At 65.7% G+C, this 13,974-nt stretch overlaps 4 protein-coding genes across 4 annotated transcripts; 3 read left to right on the forward strand and 1 right to left on the reverse strand.

The window, feature by feature from the left end:
* Positions 1-1,765: 1,765 nt before the first annotated feature.
* Positions 1,766-3,322, forward strand: EMIHUDRAFT_438257 (hypothetical protein). The gene is made up of 5 exons (XM_005760938.1): positions 1,766-2,206; positions 2,281-2,363; positions 2,403-2,522; positions 2,701-2,971; positions 3,110-3,322. The coding sequence occupies exons 1-5, from the start codon at positions 1,824-1,826 to the stop codon at positions 3,159-3,161; spliced, it is 909 nt and encodes a 302-aa protein (XP_005760995.1). The 5' UTR covers positions 1,766-1,823; the 3' UTR covers positions 3,162-3,322.
* A 2,388-nt stretch (positions 3,323-5,710) lies between these two features.
* Positions 5,711-7,885, forward strand: EMIHUDRAFT_453027 (hypothetical protein; the record flags this gene model as incomplete). The annotated part of the gene is made up of 10 exons (XM_005760939.1): positions 5,711-5,803; positions 5,877-5,912; positions 5,987-6,033; positions 6,166-6,261; positions 6,332-6,374; positions 6,660-6,763; positions 6,908-6,959; positions 7,032-7,063; positions 7,334-7,436; positions 7,564-7,885. Coding segments are annotated over 10 exons (797 nt in total), but the record flags the coding sequence as incomplete, so codon positions are not given.
* A 952-nt stretch (positions 7,886-8,837) lies between these two features.
* Positions 8,838-10,084, forward strand: EMIHUDRAFT_217273 (hypothetical protein; the record flags this gene model as incomplete). The annotated part of the gene is made up of 4 exons (XM_005760940.1): positions 8,838-9,239; positions 9,329-9,510; positions 9,831-9,911; positions 10,066-10,084. 4 exons carry the CDS (start codon positions 8,838-8,840, stop codon positions 10,082-10,084), a joined length of 684 nt encoding a protein of 227 aa, XP_005760997.1.
* Positions 10,085-10,644: 560 nt separating this feature from the next.
* Positions 10,645-13,454, reverse strand: EMIHUDRAFT_105952 (hypothetical protein; the record flags this gene model as incomplete). Its single annotated transcript, XM_005760941.1, has 3 exons — positions 10,645-10,722; positions 11,897-11,982; positions 12,125-13,454. 3 exons carry the CDS (start codon positions 13,452-13,454, stop codon positions 10,645-10,647), a joined length of 1,494 nt encoding a protein of 497 aa, XP_005760998.1.
* Positions 13,455-13,974: the final 520 nt, after the last annotated feature.

Consider the following 13,974-nt stretch of genomic DNA (forward strand, 5'->3'; position numbering starts at 1 on the left):
AGAGTGGCTGCGACGGGGGGGGGCTGTGAGGGAACTCCTACGCCAGCACCAACCCCGGCACCGAGCGCCACACCGGCGCCACGTATCCCGACAAGTTGCCCCATCACTGGATGCCCGATACCCCCGATCGATGGCTGCAACGGCGCCCCTTATTTCGGCTATTTACTGCCATACAAAGCAGAACTGTCTACGGCAACGGATGCCGTGACGGATGTGCTCCGTGGTCACCCGGTGACCACGTATGTGGGCCGTGCGGCAACGGGGTGGCCCCTCCCCATGCATGTCAAAGACAGCGGACGAGTTTTCCCGGAAAGCGGGCTTCACAAAACAAGCTGGCCAGAAGGAAGTGTATTCTTGGGCGAATGGCTTCAAGCCTTCGAATTTTGCGACGGACGAACTTCTGAGCGTGCTACCTGTATGACCCAACCAATTCGGGGGATTGCCATGGGGATCCAATCTGGGAAGGTTCCATACCGAGCTACTGGCACAGGTGGATTGTGCGTTTGTGCCCACGTGCGGCGAGCTCATTTACGACTTGAGGTGTAAGTACTAGCGGCCGTAGTGCTGCCACGAGTGTCGGGTGCTGTCGGGTGCTGACATGCAACATCGCGCTTCCCCTCGCGCGGTGACGTCGCAGAGAAGGACTGGCCGACAATGCCTACAGATAAGGTGACGGATCTGCGGCGAGCCCTTCCATCGCCAGAGGGGTCTGCCGGCGATCGCCGTGAGGGAGGGACCGGGCCGCCGCGTCGCCCGCCGCATGGATCCATGGATGTGAACATCGAGCTGGTGCTTTGGGCCAGAGACCCAACCTTCGACGCTCCTGGCGCCGACGGTGAAGGTCCAGCCGCGCACCTTTGGGTGGGCGGGGGGTTGGAGCGGAGCTCTATTCGGGGGGGGGGGGGGGGGGGGGCCCTGGCCCCCTTTGGGGATCTCTAGGGACCTCCGCCACCCCAGGGGGGGCCCCGGGGCCCCCGCGGCTTGAACGGCTTAAAACTGCCCCGTTTTAAAGCTGCCTGGGCCGCCGAATCCTTACACGGCTTAAAACAGTCAAACGTCTGGGTGCAGCGGCCTCCCCGCGCGATCACACCATGTCTATCCTCAAAAAGTTGCCTAGGGCCAGGGAAAGCTCTTCGCTCTCGCCCCGAGAGCGCCTCGCCCTCTGCCGCCCGCCCGCTCGCTCGCGCGGTCGTTCAGCGGTCGTCCAGGCCCTCTTCCTCGACTCGGTCGGCCTGGCCCGCCGCCCATATGTCCTGCATGATTGCAGCGTGCGGCGCAAGCAGGGCTTGTTCGCCGATGCTGCCCCCTGGTTGCCCGGCACCTGCACCACAGCCCCGACCCCAGCTTTGAGAGCGCCTTCGTTGTTAATACAAACCGATGTTTTGCGGAGCACACGTGTGTTTGGCTCATTTTCCTTTTCCAGTCGCCTGGCAATTCTTTTGGCTAGGGCTGCAGAAGCAGCGTATCTCAGTTGTTCTTCACACGGTCATCATCGCAGAGCAGATTGTGAATGAGCTTGCCTGCGGCGAGGGCGGTCGAGTGCACGGAGCTAAGTGCCTCGCCGTCCTCGCAGGAGTCGCTTAGGCGGCTCCCGTGGTTACCTAGTGCCAGTGCGCGCCAGTCCCGTGCCCAGTAAAAGAAAGAAAACAGACAACCCAAGGGAGGGATGGGAGGACGGCACGCCGTGCCCAGTGTTGTGCGAGGGAGGGATTCGAAAATTCTTTGTTCACGAGAATACTTTTTCCACGGCGTTCTCGACGGCTCACTCGACGGCTCCCTCGACGGCTCACTCGACGGCTCCCTCGACTGCTCCCTCGACGGGTATGGCCGCCTGCGGCCACGACGGCGGAAGCGCCATCCTCGCGCTCTCGCTCGGCATCTTGGTGGGCGCGGCAATCACGCACGTGTGCTCTCGCTACATGCCCGGCGTCCCATACACGCCCACGCTTCTCCTCGTCGGGGTACTCGTCGCCACGCTCAAGCGGTTCGTGCTCACCGCCGAGGGGTCGCCGCACCTCTACGCTTCGCTCGACGCTTGGGAGCACATCGACGGCCACCTCCTCCTCCGCATCTTCCTGCCCGCCCTCCTGTTCAACGACGCGATGCAGCTCGAGTGGCACCGCACTTACCGCTGCCTCTCGCAGTGCCTCGTGCTCGCCGTGCCTGGCGTGCTGATCTCCGCCGCACTGACCGCGTGCTACGTGCGGTGGCCATCGCCACACGAATGGGAACAGTCCTGACTGACTCATCATTGGTATGGCAAACGCGATCTACATCTAGGTGGCTCCTGCCGTATGAGTGGCCCTGGGACCTCGCGCTCGCCTTCGGCGCTCCCGTGATCGCCGCCACCGACCCTCGCCGAGGTGGGCCCCATTCACCCGAGATCGCCCCCGCGATGCTAGGCTCCGTGCTCGCCGCCACAGACCCGGTTGCAGTCGTCGCGCTGCTCAACGACCTCGGCGCGTCTCCGGTGCTGACGATGGTGATCGCGGGCGAGTCGATGCTCAACGACGGCGTCCGCAGTAGTAGTAAGCAGTGGCAGCAGCAGTAGTATAGCAGCAGCAGTAGCAGCAGTAGCAAGCGACTCGAGTCGATGCTCAACCACACCGCGCCGCAGCCAGCACCGGGCCCTCGCTGCTTGAGCTCTACTTGTACTTGTGAATGACGCATCTCACAAGCGGGCGTAATATTGTAATATAGGCTCCGCCATCGTCGTGTGGGAGCTCTTCTTCGGCATGGCCGTCGGCGCCTTCAGCGGCTCTCCTGTCGCGCTGCTCTCGCGCCTCGTCCTCGGCGCCGTCCTCTCGGGCGTCGCGTTTGGCTCGGTCGTGCTCTTGCTGAATAGATTGCCAAGTCCGACTTTGGCCTCTAGCCGTTGTGAATACACCACTCCTTCTTCCTCTCACAGGCCATGCTCTACTGGATCTCGTTGGTCCCGCGCCGGCTCGAGCACCACGACCAGCTCATCCAGGCATTGCTCGCCACTATAGCCTAATCATGTGTATTCGTACCACAGTATGTGGGTTACAATCATAACAGGACTTGAAACCAGGAGAGAGCTAACAACACGCACACCGTTTTGTGTTGTTGCCCTCTACCCTCCCCCCAGGCCGCCATCACCGTCGCCGGCGCCTTCGCCTGCTACTACGTCTCCGAGGTGATCCTCGGCGTCTCGGGCGTGCTCGCAATCATCTGCGCCGGCGCCGAGTGCGCGTTCTTCATGTGGCCGCTCGTCTGCAACCGCGCGGCGCTCGAGCACCTCTGGCACTTCCTCGAGTGGCTCTTCAACACCGCGCTCTTCGAGCTCGCCGGCCTCATCATCGGCGGCCGCTGCCTGCTGCGCGTGGAGCTCTCGTGGAACCCGGAGTGGGCAGGCCGAGACCACGACTCCGGCATTGACCTCGCCGACCTCGCCCTCGTCGGCTTCACCTTCGTCGCCGCCATCGCCATCCGGTTCATCGCCGTCTTCTCGCTCCTGCCGCTGCTGCGCCGCCTCGGGTACGGCTTCTCGCCGCGCGATGCGGTCGCCGCCTCGTGGGGCGGGCTGCGCGGCGCCGTCGGCCTCGCGCTCGCCCTCTCGATGGAGCACACGCTCGCGGAGCAGGGCCGCAGCCGCACCGGCTCGCTGGTCCTCCTCCACACCTCGGGCGTCGTGGTCGGTTCGCTGGTGATCAACGCGCCGACCATGCCCGCGCTCCTCCGCTGCCTCGGCCTCAGCGGCAAGGAGGACCGTGCGCAGGCGCGCGCCATGCTCGACGTGCGGAGGCGGGTCGAGGTCTTCGCGGAGCGCGAGTTTGCCAATCTGAAGCAGCATCCGAAGGTGACGTCGCACGACACGCACACGCACGCACACACGCACGCACGCACGCACGCACACACACACACGCACGTTTGAGCCACTCGCACCGGGCCTTGCACTTTCAATGCCGTGGGGCTCCTGCCTTGGACGGGAGTCAGAGAGATGGGGCGGGGTGCCCTCCCTCACCTTGTAGGCGCCGACGGGCGAGGCATGGAAGTTCCGTGTAGTCATGGCAGTCAGCGCCTTGCGGCGCGCCGCCGCCGCCGACACCATTCTCGGCGGCAAGACGGGCACCCATGACGTCGCGAGACTTGAGGGGAAGGAGGGGCGGCTCCACGCCTCTGCATCGCCCACCGGCCGCAAGGCGACCCCTCTGTCGCCCGCCATGACCCGGCGCGAGACGTCAATCGACATCTGGTCGCCGCAGTCGGACTCGTACTCAATGCACCAGTCAATGCACCAGTCGGCGCCCAACCTTCGTGGCGTGGCCGTGAGCCGCGAGTCGTCCGTGGCGTCGAGCCTCGGAGAGCCATCAGACGTTCGTGGCGAAGGACGCGCGTCCGTGGCATCGAGCCTCGGAGAGCAGGAGACAGAGGCCCAACTCAAAGTCGGCGACGGACTTCAGGGGGTGCCACCCACGGACGTCTGTGGCGCGTCGGCCGGCGCCGCCGGCGCCGCCGGAGGAGGAACGCAGGGCGGCTTCTGCCGCGCATCGGTCGGGATCCAGATGCTGCACCGACCGCCGCCGCCGCCGATGCTCTCGGGCGCCGCCGCCGCCGCCCGCGCCACGATGGCCTTGGGCTCGGACTTGGGCGCGCCGGAGCCCGCCGCGAGGCGCAGCGTGGTGGCGCAAGAGGCCGCCTCCGAGCCCATCTCGCACCCCTCCTTCGCCGCCTGGAAGAAGCCGGGCGCGCCGCCTCGCATCCTCCCCCTCTCGCCCCCGCACCGCAGCACTCCCGTTGCCCGCGCTTGTGTGTCCCCCCCTAGCCGCTCGTCACCTCTACATGCGCACCTCACAGCCTGGGACCACAGGCGATTTCCGCAAGTCGATGTCCTTCGCGCCGGCCGGCGAGGTTGCGCCGAGCGGCGAGCTCATGCGTGCGCGCCAAATCTTCCTGAACTTGGTCAAGCAGTCGTATCATGAGCAGGTGCGCGACTCCCGCTCCGCAGTCACCCCCTCTCCGCTCTCCATCCCCCCCCCCCCCCCCCCAAACCACCACACGCTCGCTCGCCTCCGCCTCTGCCTCCATCATCGCCACCGCCACCGCCCTCGCTGCAGCTGGCGGAGGGCCTCCTCCCCGCCCGCTCGATCGCGGCTTTTGAGCTCTCCAACTCGGTCGACCGTCGCCGCCGACGGGCTCTCTACCAGAGATTGGCCGAGATGACGCAAGATGACCCGAGATTAGGTCGACGTCGCCGCCGACCGGCTCTACCTGCCGCTCACCGACTGGACGACGCTGGTGGGAAGTCTCGAGATGCCTCTGCTGCCACGCGCGCTCGCCCGCCTCCTGTCGGACCAGAGCGAGGTGGGACACGCAAAGGCGGGGCCGGAGCCGGGGCCAGGCGAGCGGGGGGCAGGCCCCTCCTCCGAGGGCGGCGAGGAGCAGTTTGTCGAGGGCGGCCTCGGCGGCGGCGGCAGCGACGACGTGCCGGCGACGACGGGCGGCGGAGCGAGCAGCAGCGCGGGCGGCGGGGCGGGGGCCAAAAGAGACGTGGTGCAGTTGTGGCGGCGGCTCAACGAGGAGGGCCGCACACGCTACACGCACCTCTCACACGCACACGCGCGCAAACACTCACTCACGCACGCACGCACGCACACGCACGCACGCACACGCACACACGCGCAGTCGCCTCCCCTCCCCGTAGGCGGTCCTGCCCGGCGTGCCCCGGAGCGAGGGCGAGGCGGCCGCCGCTCCACGCCCCGCCTCGCTCGACTCGTCGTCCTCCTCCTCCTCCCGCCCGTGGCTCTGCCTCTCGAGACCGCTGCGCCGCTGGCTTCGAAAGGAGCTGCCCCGGCACGACCTGCGCGCCGCTCCGATACCAGACGTAATCACGCGTTGATTGGACTGTCAATTAGGAGCTCCTCCGGTACGACCTGCACGCCTCCTATCTGGTGACCTGCTCCCCATGACGGCGCAGGGAGTCGGCAATGTATCTGGGACACATCTCGCGCAATCTCGCAATCAGGTGACGTGCTACATCACGGCGCACGAGTCGGCGCAGCAGGAGATGCGGTGGGCTGCCCCGAGATTCCCCGAGATTCCCCGAGATGATCCGAGGCCGCCCTCGAGATTTGCGCAGCAGGACAATGCGGCGGGCGTCCGTGGCACTACCTCCATGGTCCTGAGGGTGTGAATGCCTGGCAGGTGGGTGTTCGGCTCGCGCAAGGACTTTCTGCACGCCGAGGAGAAGAAGGTCGTCGCCGAGTCGAGAGCGTCGGTCGCGAGCGCGACCACCTTCCTGCGCGAGCTAGCCGCACTTCCGCCGCCCCCCGAGATCGCTGGAGATGACGCCGAGTCGTCCCGAGGTCAGGCGCGAGCTGGCGGCGCTGCCCGTGGGGCCAGTGCACACGCAGGCGAGGGACACTTCCTAGACACTTCCTAGACACTTCCTAGGCGCTGCCCGTGGGGCAAGTGCACACGCAGGCGAGGCGTTGTCTCCCCGGGGGAGAGCCACGACTCATGTCCACACATCAGAGTAGCTGGTCCAAGTATTCAGTTGGTCGAAGTAGTCGGCAGACGGGCCACGTGCACACCCGCGGGCTTCCCCCGCTCCCAGTACTCACCAAGGCAGTCCCGAAGAGGTCTTCTTGAGGCTCTTGGTGGGTGTAGCTAGCAGCCCGGCCCTTCCTCGCACGCAGGCGGGCTTCCGAGGCGGCCGCGGCGCGGTGCTGCTCAAGGAGGTTGCGACGCGGCAGCTGATCGCAGTCCTCCTCACCCGCGTCGAGCGCTTCATCGAGAGCATGTGCTCGCGCGCACCCACATGAGAATGAGGACGAGAGAACAAGAGTCACAATCCTCGTCATGATGACCGTCATCAGAATCAGACTCGTGCTGTATTAGCTGAACATTAGCAACAGTGTAGTGACAATGACGACCTCAATAATAGGCGCTCGCACGGCGTCATCGATGCGGACGGCGCGGCCGAGCTTCTCCACGAGGTCAGGAAGTGTCTAGGAAGTGTCTAGGAAGTGTCTAGGAAGTGTCTAGGCGCGGCCGAGCTTCTCCACGAGGTCTCGCGCGACCGCCACGCGCTGCACCGCAGGCAGAGCCGAGAGGGCCCGAGATTGCTCGAGAGTCACCCCGAGATTGACCGAGACGACCGCGGCGCGTCTCCTGTTCGTTAGCAGCGAATGAAGGAGAGGAGTTAGCCGTCGGCACACCACAGGCACACTCCCTCCCTCTGAGCGGGTCGGGGCTACTGTCGTGTGGGTAAGCTAGCACGCAGTCGTGCGCGAGCAGGCACGTCGTCAAGCAGCTTATCCTCGCGACCCGAGATGATCCGAGATGATCCGAGATGATCCGAGATGAGCAGGCACGTCGTCAAGCAGCTCTCCCGCCCGCACGAGGGGCTCGAGCTAGAGGCGTGCGCGCGGGCGGTGCACGCCACGCAGGCGCTCGTGCGACGGCACAAGAAGGTGAGCTCTTCATAAACTCGAGTAGAGGGGGGCCGCGAGGGTTGCCCCCCCCCCCCCCCCCGCCGCCACCCGCCACCACGTGCGTGTGGACCAGTCTACCTCACCTGATACCTCATCCCTTGCCTAGGTGAGCTACGTCCACCCGACAAGCGGCGGCAGCGGGGCGGGCGGGAGCGGGGCGCGCCGCAAGGCGGGCCACGTCGAGCTCAAGGACGACGAGGTCTGACGCGGGCCTTCTCTGTTCTCGCGGGCGAGAAAAGACGCGTTGGGGCCAGCCCAGCCCCGGTGGATCTCTTGTCGCTCGGCACTCGCCAGTAGCGCTGCCGCCACAACGTCTTCGTCGTTGAGGGCGATCTAAGTGAACGATTACCGTGTTAGTACACGGCCCTATCGTATCCTCTGGTGGGTAGCGCTCTCGGATCATGTGCCAATTGAATTTCATGAGACTTGAGGGCTAGAGAGTGAACCACCAGGGAGCCTCAGTGTCAGAGAGCCACGGTGCTCACTTGAGCTGCTCAACATCTGCGCGCCGGCCGGCTTGCCGATGCCGTGCGCCGGAGACGTGGGGTCTGAGATGGAGTTGTTGTTTGGGGTCTGTGTGAGGCGTTCTTCCTCCTTCCTGCAGTGTGCAGAGAAGCGCCGGAGCCGGGCTAAATCGTCGCCAGGGATGTCGACAGCGATCAGCGTACAGCGGACGCCCCGAGTGTCTTTTATTTCTTTTTTTGCGTCTCCGTGGGGAGGTTTGAAAGAGATTTTTAGCAATACCAAACATTTTGTTGTTGAGGTTTGAGGGAGGACGGAGGAGGGAGAAGGTCAAGACCAAAAAGAAAGAAGAACAATCGTAGGGAGGGATGGGACTAAGGCAAGTCCGAAAGAAAGAATTTTACCAGAAAACTCCCTCGCGCCTCGCACGACACTAGCTAGGCTTGATTTTTGATTGTAGATCGATTGATGGGAAGGCGAAACACAGTCCGACCAACGACTGGGACACCAACGCGGTATGGGTGGACGCAAGACGGGCGATGACGGTCACACAGGAGCGTGCGTCACACAGAACCACAAGACAAGAAAGACACTCAGTCAACGTCACAATCAACGTGGCTGCCACACATCCTGAGCGAACTTCCCTAGTCACCCGCGGCCGGACTCCATCCGGCACGCGTCGCTGGGCGCTCAGAGCCGCGTCCCCTGCTCGCCACCCCGACGCTTGCCCGAGTCTAACAAAAGAGAGAAAGAAAGAATTCTTAAAATACAAGCCTCTCTCACAGCACACTGGCACGACAAGGGCGCGGACTGGCGCGGACTGGCACACACACCGGCTCAAAGAAAGAAAACCCCACGCGAGCTGTCTCAAAGCCGAACAACCCGAGCCGAGGCGGCACCCACAGAACGCGTAAAGATATGGTTCGCCTCGACCACGCGCTGCGTGCCTGGGCCACCGCTTCCAGCGAGCACAGCGTGCCGCTCAAGCAGGCGCAGCAGCGCATCCGAAGGGGCGAGGTCAGCGTGGACGGAACCGTGGTCACCGAGCCGCGGCACCAGGTCGTGCCTGGCGTGGAGTCGATCGCGTGCGACGGCTCTCCCGTGCCCGCGGGCGAGCACAGCTTCTGCCTCATGCACAAGCCGCCCGGCTACATCTGCCAGCGCCACCCGCGAGACCCGTCGGTGTACGACCTCGTGCCGGAGCACCTGCGCCGTCCCGACCTCGCCGCGTGCGGGCGGCTCGACCGCGACACGACGGGGATGCTGCTGTTTGCGACGGACGGGGGCGTGCAGAGCCTGCTGCTGCACCCCACCTCGCGCGTGTGGAAAGAGTACACGGCACCCTGCAGGAGGAGGGCGGCTCGAGTCACGCATTCGCATGCTCCACGCCCAGAGCCCGTGGTGAGTAGGCCGTCCTGCAAGAGGACTGCTCGGCGCTCCGTCCGGGCGCGCAGGCCGCGTTCGAGGCGGGCATGCAGCTCGCGGACGGGTTGCAGTGTGCTCCTGCCGGGCTCGAGGCCGTGGGCGCAAGCACAGTGCGCGTGCGCGTGCACGAGGGCCACTTCCACCAGGCGGAGAGATTCTTGTCCGGGTGTGTGCACACACATGGTGTTGGATCTGACGCAGGGCTGACGAGCCAGGTGAAGCGGATGCTCGCCGAGGTGGGAGGGACGGTCAAGGTGCGAGATGGGCCGAGACTAGCCGAGATCTAGCCGAGATCTAGCCGAGATGAGCCGCGACGAGACAGTGTCAGCCGAGGTACACCCGAGATTAGCCGACATCGGCCGTGTTTGCCGAGGTGCAGCCGAGATAAGCCGAGATCAGCCGAGATTGTCTCCGCAGGAGGTGAGTTTTGGGCCCTGGATTAATCTCAGTTGCATCTCGCGCAGACCGGAGCCGCCTCCCACTCAGGCGCTGCACCGGGACGCGTTTGGAGCGCCGTCTGATGGGGACGTGGGCTACGGATGTGACCGGCGTCTCCTCACAGCCCAAGTGTGAGCAGGAGCGCTGTCTGACGGCGACCTGCCCGTGGGCGCCATGCGCACACTCACCGAGGCCGAGGCGCGCGCGCTGCCCGGCGCGCCGCCGCTCGGTGTGGTGGCGCTTCACACCTCCCCTTTAATTACGCGTGGCGCCTTTCCTTTAGGAACGTTGCCGCCCGCTAGCCGGCTGCGGGGTGCGGCATTTCCTGTGATGCGTCTCGTTTCTTTCCTAGGCACATCCTGCTGCTGGACCGGCTGTGGAGAGATGCAGACACCTCTCTTGATTAGGCTGGCCGCCTTTCTGTGTAGGCATGCTGCCGCTGGACCGGCTGGGCGCACGCCCGGCTGCCGAGGCGGGAAGGCCGGCGGGGAGGCGGGCCGGGGCCGGGCTGGGGAGGGAGGGGGCGGCGGAGAGCGGGAGCGCCGGAAGCGGGAGCAGCCGCCCGTGTGCAGCGACCACAGCAGGTACAGGCACGGGGACACGTGAAGGCTTGGAGCGATCGGTGGCAGCGGAAGGTGCCAGTCCGAGAAAGGCGCCGCGAATTGACCAGCCGGAGAGGTCGGTGTGCAAAACTTGAGAGTCAGAGATGCTCCCAGAGAGCTGTATTTGTGAATATCAAATTTAGTGCGAGCGGGCTGCGACGCGCGCGCTCGAGCGAGGCGCGCGCGCGGCGGGGTTGCCACCTCCTTGGCCCCACTTTCTTTTTACCAAGTGTACATGTGACAGAGTGCAGACTCAGGTGTTACATAGACGCATCACACAGCATCTGCCGCAGCGCCTCTATCTGCTGTTTGAGCAGCACGTTTTGCGCCGCGAGCGCCTGCGGTGCGCGCGGGACGGGCGGCACGGGTGAGAAGTGCTGCGACGCGACGTCGCTCTGTCGATGGCGGGTCCACGGCTGTTGCTGGCGGCGCTCGCCTCGCGGAGCTCGCGCCGCTCTCTCCGAAGCTGTGTGATCTGCGACTCCTCGGCGTCGAGCTCGGCCGCTGCCGCAGCAACCTCGGACCAGCAGCGCTCGAACTCGGTGTGCATGGCGCTCACGCGCTGTGTGCTGGTAGCGGAGGACGTTTCTCTCAGGGCGGCGAACAGGGCCTCCGCCGAGGCGACGGCGTTGTCGATGCTGGAAAGCGTGAAGGCCGCCATGGAAAATTTTTACCCCCGCGCCCTCCTGGGTCTGTTTACTTTCTTTCTTTCTTTTTCTTGCCCTATACCGTCCTCCCATCCCTCCCTTGGGTTGTACGCGATTCTTTCTTTTTTCTTGCCCTATACGTGAGGGGAATCCCGCCTGCCGCCAGATCACATTGGTGACGAGGGCGCCACCGCGATCGCCGAGGCTCTGTGCAGGGCAACGCGGTGCTGAAAACGTGCAACCTCCGCCGCAACAACATCGGGGACGAGGGCGCCACGGCGATCGGCGAGGCGCTGCGCGGCAACACGGGATCGGGGTGCTGAAAAGCATCGACCTCTACGGCATTCCCGACCTCTCTACGGCAAAACGCCGCGCCCCCCGGTCGACGAGGACGGGTTCGAGACGGTCGCGCCGCGGCGGCGACGTCGCGGCTCTACGGGAGAAGGGAGTGATTCGAGATGCGGTGAGCGGGGGCGGGAAGGGTTCGAGCTCAAGGTGTGAGTGGACTCTGAGTGTTGTCTGAGTGAGAGTTGTCAGTTGACGTCGCATGAAATCGGACCTGCTGAGAGGTCTATTGTATCTTGTAGCGCAGCGGTTGCGTTTTCTTTTTTACAGTCGAATTCGTTATCTTACGTTTTCAGCAGGGGGGGGCCAGGGCCGAGCCTCGGGCCGCTGTGACCGAATGTGAGCAGGGACCAGGGTGTGTGTGTGACTGTGTGTGACCTCGACTACCACGAGCGAGTGCGGTCTCTTGTGAGTTTGTGTGTGTCGCTCTCGAGCCACGACTCGACTCTTGAGGCTCGAGAGGCGACAGGCGTGTCGGTGTGAGTGGCCTGAGTCGTGTCATCTTTTCGTCCGCTCGCACTTCCACCCATACGCATACCGCGTTGGTGTCCAGTCCAAGCGCAAGCCTGGCTGTTCTTCGCCTTCCATATAATGCAATTTGAATACCTATCCCCACACCAGGTCACACGCCACACTGTTCACCCACTCGGTCTCCGCCGCCTCCCGGCGGCCCTAGCGGCGGCCAGCCGACGCGCGCGCGGCGAGGTCGCGGGGTCGCGCGCTCGGCGCGCTCTCTGCCCTCTCTCACTGTTGGCGCTGCTTCGGGGCGGCTCCTGGGCGTCCTGCTTCGCCCCATCCGGCCCGACGGGCGCCTCGCGCTCGAAGACGCACAGGGTCTCAAGGTGGTTGGCGCCGAGGAAGAGGACGTGGGCCTCTGCCCGCTGCCGCCGCACGCGCCAGCCGCTCGCGAGCAGCGCGTCCGCGTCGCGCACCAGCGCGGGGAAGCCGCACGAGATGTAGGCGAGCGTGCCGAGCGACGCGCACGGGCCGTCGGCGCGCGCGTCGCAGAGCGCGGCGAGCAGCGCGTCGTCGAGCCCCTTGCGCGGCGGGTCGACGACGGCGACGTCGGCGCCGCGCGCGTCGTCGAGGCGCTCCGCGGCGCCGCCGACGGCGTACGTGACGCGCGCACGCTCGCCCTTGGGCAGCAGGTCGCGCGAGGCCTCAAAGGCGGCGTACGGCGGGTTGAGGTCCGAGCAGCGCACCCACGCGACGGAGGGCGCGAGCGAGAGGCCGAGGACGCCGACGCCGGCGTACCACTCGACTACGCGGCTACCCGCGGGCACGGCCCGCCGCAGCGCGCCCACGATCGCGTCGAAGGCGTACAGGTTGGCCTGCCGGAAGACCCACGGCGGTAGGACAAAGGCTGCGCCCGACGGGAAGCGCTCGACCAGGCAGCCATCGCGGCCGGCGTCGCGGTCGCCGTCGCCGGCGCCGCCGCCGAGGCCTCGCGGGTCGCGCGCGTGCAGCAGCTGCCACGCGTCGGGCTCGTAGCTCAGAATGTTGTTGACGCTCGTCGGATTCAGGTTGACCCAGATCGAGTGCCACCGCGGCGCGCGCAGCCGCCACAGGCGCAGCGCAAACTGCGCGAGCGCGGGATCGGCGGCGAGTGAAGGCGCGTTCGCGACGAGCGTGAGCTGCACGGTGTCGCTCGACCGCTCGACGCTGAGCTGCAGGTAGCGCAGCGTGCCACGCAGCGAGCTCTCATCGTACGCGCTCAGCTCCGCGGAGGCTCGCAGCTCGCCGGCGACGGCGGCGACGGCGTCGTTGATCAACGGATGGTGCGGCAGGTAGCAGCGCTCGTCAGCCTCGCACGGCACCACCTCGTGCGTCCCGGCCTTGAACATGCCGACCATCGCCGCGCCATCGGGGCCGGCGCGCACCGCGATCCGCGACGACGTGCGCGAACCGGGCGTCGCCGTCGATCCGAGCCGCAGCTCGACGCCGCGCTCGGCGAGCTGCGCCGTGGCCTCGGCGAGCAGCCCCGGCACGGCGCTCATCGAACAACATCGCGAGGTGCGCGCCACGCACGACGCAGCAGAGAGCGCCGACGCCGCGAGGCCGATCGAGAGCGCGTGCATGATCGCGCTGGAGCGCCTCCGCTCTCTCGCCTCCTCGCCTCCTCGAGGTCTCGGGGGGGGGGGGGGCGGGGGGTGTGATAGTTCGATCCTCCCCAGAGTCGAACTGGCAGCCACTCGCACCAAGGAGGCGAGGTGTGGCTACGTGACCCAGAAAAGGCCAGAGTCGGGAGCAACCCTCGCGGTGGGTCGCTCATATACTCAACACGCCCCCACGACACAGCACGAGGTTGATGCTGCTGTATGTCCGATACCGCCGTGTTTCGAGGTAGGGCAGAGGTTCCGGGACGCGAGTTCCCCCGGGTTACCTTGGGCACTATTTTCGATCTTTTTCGTAGCTCACACGAAGGGACTCAAATCTTCGCAGACCGCCGTCGACTTGGGAGATCTCACCGGAGGTACCCCATGTTGATGGTTCGATCCTCCCCAGAGTCGAACTGGCAGCCACTCGCACCAAGGAGGCGAGGTGTGGCTACGTGACCCAGAAAAGGCCAGAGTCAGGAGCAACCCTCGCGGTGGGTCG

This window comes from Emiliania huxleyi (genome assembly GCF_000372725.1).
Source record: "Emiliania huxleyi CCMP1516 unplaced genomic scaffold EMIHUscaffold_73, whole genome shotgun sequence".
Taxonomy (NCBI): Eukaryota; Haptophyta; order Isochrysidales; family Noelaerhabdaceae; genus Emiliania; species Emiliania huxleyi.

Coding starts and splice junctions, on each gene's coding strand:
- EMIHUDRAFT_438257 (XM_005760938.1), top strand. CDS start 1,824: ATGGCCGCCTGCGGCCACGACGGCGGAAGCGCCATCCTCGCGCTCTCG. Junction 2,207..2,280: donor CTGACCGCGTGCTACGTGCG/GTGGCCATCGCC, acceptor ATCTACATCTAG/GTGGCTCCTGCCGTATGAGT. Junction 2,364..2,402: donor CGCCACCGACCCTCGCCGAG/GTGGGCCCCATT, acceptor CCGCGATGCTAG/GCTCCGTGCTCGCCGCCACA.